Below are 8,006 nucleotides of genomic sequence, written 5' to 3'. Positions count from 1 at the left end.
GATGTGTTACTCAGAGTTGGTCAGATGGCCCTCAAAGGCGTGTCCGAGAGGAAGATTGTGTTTACAGATGGAGATTTGATCAACCACGATCTGCAGCCTTCCCAGTTCCTGTCCGGGTTCCTGATGGAGCTTTTGGAGAGAGAGGATTCTGCCCGGTGTGTAGTGTACACATTCCCACACCTCACCATCCAGGAGTTTGTAGCTGCAGTCGCACAATTCCTGATCCCAGATGGCAGAGATATCCTAAAGTTCCTCGCTGAAGCCCACAACACCACAGATGGGCGATTTGAGGTATTTCTCCGTTTTGTTGCTGGTCTCTCCAACCCAATGACAGCTCGGGGCCTGGAAGAATTTCTGGGTCCATTTCCTCGTCAAACAACCTGCCGGGTGATTGACTGGGTGAAGGAGGAGGTTAAACGTCAGAGTGGAAACACATGGAGTGAAGCTGGTAAAAGGAGCCTCCTGAAAACTTTGCACTACCTGTTTGAGTCTCAGAATAGTGGACTGGCTCAGGCCGCACTGGGATCAGTGGAAACACTTTCATTCAGTGGAATGACACTGACCCCGATTGACTGCGCAGTCCTGTCTCATGTCATCGGACTCTGTGATACAATAAAACACCTCGACCTGGAGAGCTGCCACATTCAGTGTGAAGGAATCCAGCGGCTGGGACCCGGACTGCACAAGTGCCAGGAGTTGGGGTAACTTTATTTATCTCTCACTCTGAACTGTGAAACCGTTTCATTGTGTTGTTTCGACAATGAAGGATTTGTGACCAACGACCAGGGAATCGGTCAGTAAATCCACAAGGACGGTAATGTTCTGTGGTTGCTTGTGAAGGGATGTTGGAGACTGCAGCATTTCAGTGAACCAACTGTTTAATCTTAAATCACAGGAATTGCCTTGTTTCTCAAAACGTGTGTCAAGTCCATTGACAAGTTTCTACCTTCTCACTGTTACTGACACCCAGTCCGACACTGACTACAACAGGTTTCTCCGAGTTTCAAGCTTCACACCCTCTTCCCGGTGAGGGACAAGAGAGGATTAATCTTCTGTTCAGTGAGAGGACGAGAAATGCATCTGTGAAATTGTCCTCCCCCTGCTTTTCCCCGCGCCCGACTATCACCATCTCTCTTCTTGCATGACTTTGCTCACTAGTAGATTCACAACCCCCATGTGGACATTTCCATGTTGTGGGCCTGTAGCGATCTCCCTTCCCATCCCTCTCTCTCTGGTGAGTGTCTCTTCCGCTATCATCAGGGGACATTTTTGCATAGTAAGTGGGAATTTCTCTCACCCTTCAAGAATGTCCCTTTCCGACCCACTTATGTCAGGAACATTTTTCTATACGTCTGGAATGAGTCAGGATACTGGTAGTTTACAGGGTCACACCTACAGACTAATATCTTGATATTAGGTGAATAACCTGCAACTGGACAGTGAGGGATATTGGCAGTGATGGGTTTAATTTTTCCTGGAATAGCCGAATCTTGAACTTCTCTCAGACCCGCGGTTTGAACCACTTTGTTCATCAGTTTGTCTGTTTGTCTTTAGCCTTGGGGAGAATGAACTGGGGAATTCAGGAGTGAAACTGGTGTCTGCGGCTCTGAGGAACCCGGAGTGTAAAATACAGAAACTGTGGTAAGTACCAGACTGTGGGAGATTGTGTTTACAGTCACTGGGTGTCTGACACTGAACATTAATGTGATCAGTAATTGTGTTACTGGTAAACACTGGGGATTTGTACCGTCTCCTGTCTCTCTGTGTCCTTCACCCTCACTGTTTCTTATCTAAGGCTGAGGAAGGTCGGTCTCACAGATTTCGGTGCCGAGGATCTCGGCTCCGCTCTCAGTACAAGCCGATCGTTGACGGAGGTGAAGCTGAGTCATAATGTACTGGGAGATTCAGGAGTGAAACTTATGTCTGCGTTTCTGAAGAACCCAGTGTGTAAAATACAGAAACTGTGGTAAGTAGCAGATGTGGGAGATTGTGTTTACAGTCACTGGGTGTCTGACACTGAACATTAATGTGATCAGTAATTGTGTTACTGATAAACACTGGGGATTTGTACCGTCTCCTGTCTCTCTGTGTCCTTCACCCTCTCTCTCTCTCATCTCCAGGCTGAACAATGTCGGTCTCACAGATTCTGGTGCCGAGGATCTCGTCTCCGCTCTCAGTACAACCCCATCACTGACGATGCTGAACCTGGAATCAAACTTGCTCACAGACCGATCTGTCCCCGCTCTCCGCCGCCTCATACTGACCCTCCCGAGTCTGGAGTGGATCTGGTGAGTGTTTGTGCTGGTGTTCAATGTGATAATATATCAGCGGATCCGCGGGTTTTCAGACGATATTTGTTAATGAGAGATGTTGAAACTTTGAACCCAGTCCCCTGTCACTGACACAGTTCTGTAGTTTGTTTATATCCTCTTTATTCTACCATCTGTTTCAGGATAATGGAGAATCTATTCAGCGCGACCGGGAGGAAGGAACTGAGATCTCTGCAGGAACCTAAACCCGGACTGAAAGTGGCAGTGTGAACATCTGTATATGTGAACATCCCCCGCTCGCGGGATGGGGACAGTTTGTCTGATTTCCGGCCCTCCCCTTTAATTGCCGCTCTCCAGGTTTAATTCCCAATGGCTCACGACGAGCACTCATCCACATAATTCCGCCTCTTGTCCAGCAGTGCTGCCTCCGCGGGTGCCCGGATCCAGTTTTCTGCAGGTGGACCATAAGGTGTTACACCAGTGAACTGGGCAGTGATTATACTGGGAGAGAATGATTTTACTCACTTTGATATGGACAATACATACAGAAGTCTGGCAGATATAATTATGCTAAATTGGCATATACCTCCGTTGTGACCCTAAATCTGCAGGGATCTCTCCCACTACAATAAAGTGTAATTATATGATCATCCGTAGTCCGTTTTCTGTCTCACTCTCTGTTCCTCTCTCTCTTTCTCTCTCTCTCTCTCTCTCTCTCTCTCTCTCTGCTCTCTGTCCTCTACTCTCTCCTTCTCTCTGTCCTATTCTCTCTCTATCTCCCATATTCTGTTTCCCTCTCTGTCTTACCCCTCTGTCTCCGTCGCTTCCCTTTCTCGTCCTCTTTCTCACTTCACTATCTCTTCTGCCGCCTGTACCCTACTCCCACCCCCTTTCATTCCATATCCGACTCTACTTTCCACACCCTGTCTTCCCCCAATCGGTGTTCTCTCGCCTCTCCGCCTGCCCCTCCCCCTTCAGCGCTGCCAGCCCTCCCCCATAACCACCCCTCTGCTCCGCTCACCCCATCCCCCCATCTATTCGAGTGCACTGGTCCTTTGCGATTCTGTCCACCCAGACCTCGCCTCATTTCGTTGCTCACGGCTCTCCTGACAATCAGCATGATCGAGCGAGGTGGGAGTTGCCCAGTGGATAAACATGCTGGGGTGGAAAGATCAGCCTGCTCTGGGGAAATGTGACAGGAGTCTCGAAGTGGCCGAATTTCCTGATTCCTGCCCATCGTCCCCGCTATGGAGAGCGTGGTAACCTGTTTAAATCATGAACGCCCGGTGGCACTTACAGTACATCCACAGTGATGAAGTGTTCTCAGAGGCTGGTGCTGAAGCTTATCAGCTCCTGCCTGAATGACGACCTGGATCCGCTCCATTTAGCATATCAGACAACAGGTCTACGGGGAAGCTGTGTCCTTCGCTCTTCACGCAACACTGGAACATTTGGACAGCAAAGATGCATTCATCAGGATGCAGTTTACTGGTTATAGCTCGACATTTAATCCCACCATTCACTGAAAACTAATCAGTAAACTCAGAGACCTGGGTCTCAGTGCCGCTTTGTGTAACTGGATCCTGAATTTCCTTACTTGTAACCCCACTCAGTTCAGATTGGCAAACACATCACCTCCACAATCTCCATCACCACAGGAGTACTACAGGGATGTGTGCTTAGCCCCATTAGCCTCATTTTACACCGATGACTGTGTGGCTAGGTACAGCACCAACACCATAAACCAGTTTTCTGACGACACCACTCTTGTGGGCTGTATCAAAGAGGGTGATGAATCAGCATACAGGAGGAAGATTGAAAACTTGGATGATTGGCGTAATAACAACTACTTCTCACTCAATGTCAATGAGACCAAAGGACTGATTGCTGAATTCGGGAGGGGGAAATCGTAGGTCCATGAGCCAGTAATCATCAGAGTATCAGAGGTGGATCCGGCCAGTATCTTTATATTCCTGGGTGTCACTAACTCAGAGGACCTTCCTTGACCCAAATTGCACAGAGCGCACGACAGCGCCTCTACTTCGCCAGGAGTCTACGGAGGTTCGGCATGTTGTTAAAAATCCTTGGCAAATTTCTATACATGTATGGTGGAAAGTGTGTTGTCTGGCTGCGTTATGGCCTGGTGTGGGGACACCAATGCCTTTGAGCGGAAAATCTTATGCCCAACACCTCACGAGTAAAGCGTATCTGAATGAAACTTTCCGCATAAAAGCAGCATCCATCGTCAAATATCCTCAACCCACTGGCCGCGCTCCTTTCTCGCCGCCGCCCTCAGGGAGAGGTTACTAGTGCCTCAGCACTCACATCACTAGGTTCAAGGACAATTACTACCCCTCAGTCATCAGGCACCTGTACAAAAGGAGATATCTATACTTAGTAAAGAACTCATTAAAGAACTCTTATTTGTTTATATTGTTATTTCATTCTCATTTGTTATTGCTATTTATTTACACAGGCATTTTCACAGTGTGTTTAGCGTTTACTGTTCCTTATCTTTATAGTTTACAGCTAGTGTTCCATAGATTGGTTAATTCTGCCCTCAGGAAAAGAACCTCCGGATTGTATATTGTAACACATATCTACTCTGATAATAAATATTACGTTGAGTTTTGAACTTTGAACTTTGTGGGGTTCGTTTTTTTTGAGGTAGTTAATGAGGTTCTCTATGACGGCAAGGCAGTGGACATGAACGTGGACCTCAGTAAGGTATTCAATAAGGTCACTTGTGCTGTTGATTCTGAAGGGAATTACTGGTGGGAGCCAGTGTGAATTGCCAGTTTAGATTGGGAACTGGCTACCCCAGAGAAGGCTGGGAAAGAGGCTGCGGGAAATATGTCATTCTGGCTGAAAGTCCATGACTGTGGTACCATATAAGGATTGATAAGGGAAATATATTTGGACAAATAATTTATATAGATGATTGGGCTAAACATATAGATAGGTGCATGAACAAGTTTCCAGATGATACAAAGACTGATGGGAATGTGGGCAATATTAAGAAGATTAAACGCACAGTCTGTTATAGAGACTCACAGAGAAATGGCACATGGAGTTTAATCCAGGTAATTATGAGTTAGAAACATAGAAACACAGAACACCTACAGCACAATACAGGCCCTTCGGCCCACAAAGTTGTGCCGATCATGTCCCTACCTTAGAAAGTACTAGGCTTACCTATAGCCCTCTATTTTACTAACCTCCATGAGCCTATCTAAAAGTCTCTTAAAAGACCCTGTCGTATCGGCCTTCACCACCGTTGCTGCCAGCCCATTCCACGCACTCACCACTCTCTGAGTAAAAAAAAACTTAACCCTGACATCTCCTCTGTACCTACTCCCCAGCACCTTAAACCTGTGTCCTCTTGTGGCAGCCATTTCAGCCTTGGGGAAAAAAAAAACAAGTCTCTGACTATCCACACAATCAATGACTCTCATACTCTAACACACTTCTCTCAGGTCACCTCTTATTGTTAGTCGCTCCAAGGAGAAAACGCCGAGTTCACTCAACCTATTCTCATAAGACATGATCCCCAATCCAGGCAACATCCTTGTAAATCATCTGCAACTTTTTATGGCTTTAACATCCTTCCTGTAGTTAGGCGATCAGAACTGAGCGCAGTACTCCAAGTGTGGTCTGACAGGATCCTATATAGCTTCAACATTACCTCTCAGCTCCTAATTCAATTCCACGAATGATGAAGGCCAATACACCGTACGAATTGTTAACTACAGAGTCAATCTACGCAGCTGCTTTGAGTGTCCTGTAGACTCGGACACCAAAATCCCTATGACACTCCACACTGCCAAGAGTCTTACAATTAATACCATATTCTGCCATCATATTTGACCTACCAAAATGAACCACTTCACGCTTATCTAGTTTGAACTCCATTTGTCACTTCTCAGCCCAGCTTTGCATCCTATCAATGTCTCGCTTTAACCTCTGACAGCCCTCCACACTATCCACAACACCACCAAACTCTGTGTCATCAGCTTATTACTAACCCATCCCTCCACTTGCTCATCCATGTCATTTATAAAAATCACAATTTCAGGGGTCCCAGAAAAGATCCCTGAGGCACATCAGTTGTCACCGACCTCCATACAGAATATGACCCGTCTACAACCACTATTTGCCTTCTGTGGGCAAGCCAGTTCTGGATCCACAAAGCAATTGTCTCCTTCGATCCCATGCCTCTTTACGTTCTCAATAAGCCTTGCATTTGGTACCTTATCAATTACCTTGCTGAAATCCATATACACTACATCTACTGCTCTTTCTTCATCAATGTGTTTAGTCACATCCTCAAAAAATTCAATCACGCTCGTAAAGCATGACATGCACATGAGAAAGACATGATGACTACTCCTAATCATATTATAACTCTCCAAATGTTCATAAATCCTGCCTCTCAGGATCTTCTCCATCAACGCACTAACCACTGAGGTAAGACCCATTGGTCTATAATTTCCTGGGCTATCTCAACTCTTTTATTTCAATAAAGGAACAAAGTTCGCAACCCTCCAGTCATCCGGAACCTCTCCAGTCCCCATTGATGATGCAGATATCATCGCCAGAGGCTCAGCAATCTCCTCCCTCACTACCCACAGCAGCCTGGGGAAAATCTCTTCCGGTCACAGCGATTTATCCAACTTGATGCTTTCTAAAAGCCCCAGCACATCCTCTTTCTTAATATCTACATGCTCAGGCTGTTCAGTCTGCTGCAAGTCATCACTACAACCACCAAGATCCTTTTCCATAGTGAATACTGAAGTAAAGTATTCATTACGTACCTCTGCTATTTCCTTCGGTTCCACTCACACTTTCCCACTGTCACACTTGGTAGGTCCTATTCTTTCACGTCTTATCCTCTTTCTCTTCACATACTTGTAGAATGCCTTGGGGTTTTCTTTAAAGCTGCGCGCCAAGGCCTTCTCATGGCCCCTCCTGGTTCTCCTAATTTACTTCTTCAGATCCTTTCTATTAGCCTTATAATCTTCTAGATCTCTAACATTACTTAGCTCTCTGAACCTTTTGCAAGCTTTTCTTCTCTTCTTGACGAGATTTATTACAGCCTTTGTACACCACTGTACCTGTACCCCACTATAACTTCCGTCCCATTGGAACGTATCTATACAGAACTCCACACAAATATCCCCTGAATATTTGTCGTATTTCTTCCAAACTTTTCTCTGAGAACATCTGTTTCCAATTTAAGCCTTCAATTTCATGTCTGATAGCCTATAATTCCCTGATTCTAATTAAAAGCTTTTCAAACTTATCTGTTCCTATCTCTTTCCAATGCTATTGCAAAGGAGACAGAATTATGATCACTATCTCCAAAATGCTCTCTTACTGAAATATCTGACACTCGTCCAGGTTCATTTTCCTGTACAAAATCACGTACAACCTTTCCTCCTGTAGGCTTATCTATATATTATGTCAAGAAACCTTCCTGAACACACCTAACAAACTCCACCCCGTTTAAACCCCTTGTTCTAGGGAGATGCCAATCGATATTTGGGAAATTAAAATCTCCCATCATGACCACTCTGTTATTATTACACCTTTCCAGGATCGGTTTCCCTATCTGCTCCTCGATATCCCTGTTACTATTGGGCGGCCTATAAAAAAAAACACCCAGTAAAGTTTTTCACCCCTTCCTGTTCCTAACCTCCACCCACAGAGACTCCGTAGACTATTCCTCCATGGCGT

The 8,006-nt window shown here is 45.7% G+C and overlaps 1 protein-coding gene across 1 annotated transcript; it reads left to right on the top strand.

Annotated features, from left to right (window-relative positions):
• Positions 1-286: 286 nt before the first annotated feature.
• Positions 287-4,898, top strand: LOC134341382 (NACHT, LRR and PYD domains-containing protein 3-like). The gene is made up of 5 exons (XM_063039243.1): positions 287-701; positions 1,555-1,641; positions 1,796-1,966; positions 2,121-2,288; positions 2,453-4,898. Exons 1-5 carry the CDS (start codon positions 328-330, stop codon positions 2,538-2,540), a joined length of 888 nt encoding a protein of 295 aa, XP_062895313.1. The 5' UTR covers positions 287-327; the 3' UTR covers positions 2,541-4,898.
• Positions 4,899-8,006: the final 3,108 nt, after the last annotated feature.

This window comes from Mobula hypostoma (genome assembly GCF_963921235.1).
Source record: "Mobula hypostoma chromosome X1 unlocalized genomic scaffold, sMobHyp1.1 SUPER_X1_unloc_1, whole genome shotgun sequence".
NCBI classification, from domain to species: domain Eukaryota; kingdom Metazoa; phylum Chordata; class Chondrichthyes; order Myliobatiformes; family Myliobatidae; genus Mobula; species Mobula hypostoma.
The sequence above is the reverse complement of the archived record's forward strand: the minus strand, read 5'-3'. Positions and strand labels throughout refer to the sequence as shown.

What these genes read in the sequence shown, in the direction of transcription:
- LOC134341382 (XM_063039243.1), top strand. Translation starts at nt 328, where the DNA reads ATGACAGCTCGGGGCCTGGAAGAATTTCTGGGTCCATTTCCTCGTCAA. An exon ending in TGTAAAATACAGAAACTGTG is followed by an intron (nt 1,642 to 1,795) that starts GTAAGTACCAGA and finishes TTCTTATCTAAG; the next exon opens with GCTGAGGAAGGTCGGTCTCA. An exon ending in TGTAAAATACAGAAACTGTG is followed by an intron (nt 1,967 to 2,120) that starts GTAAGTAGCAGA and finishes TCTCATCTCCAG; the next exon opens with GCTGAACAATGTCGGTCTCA.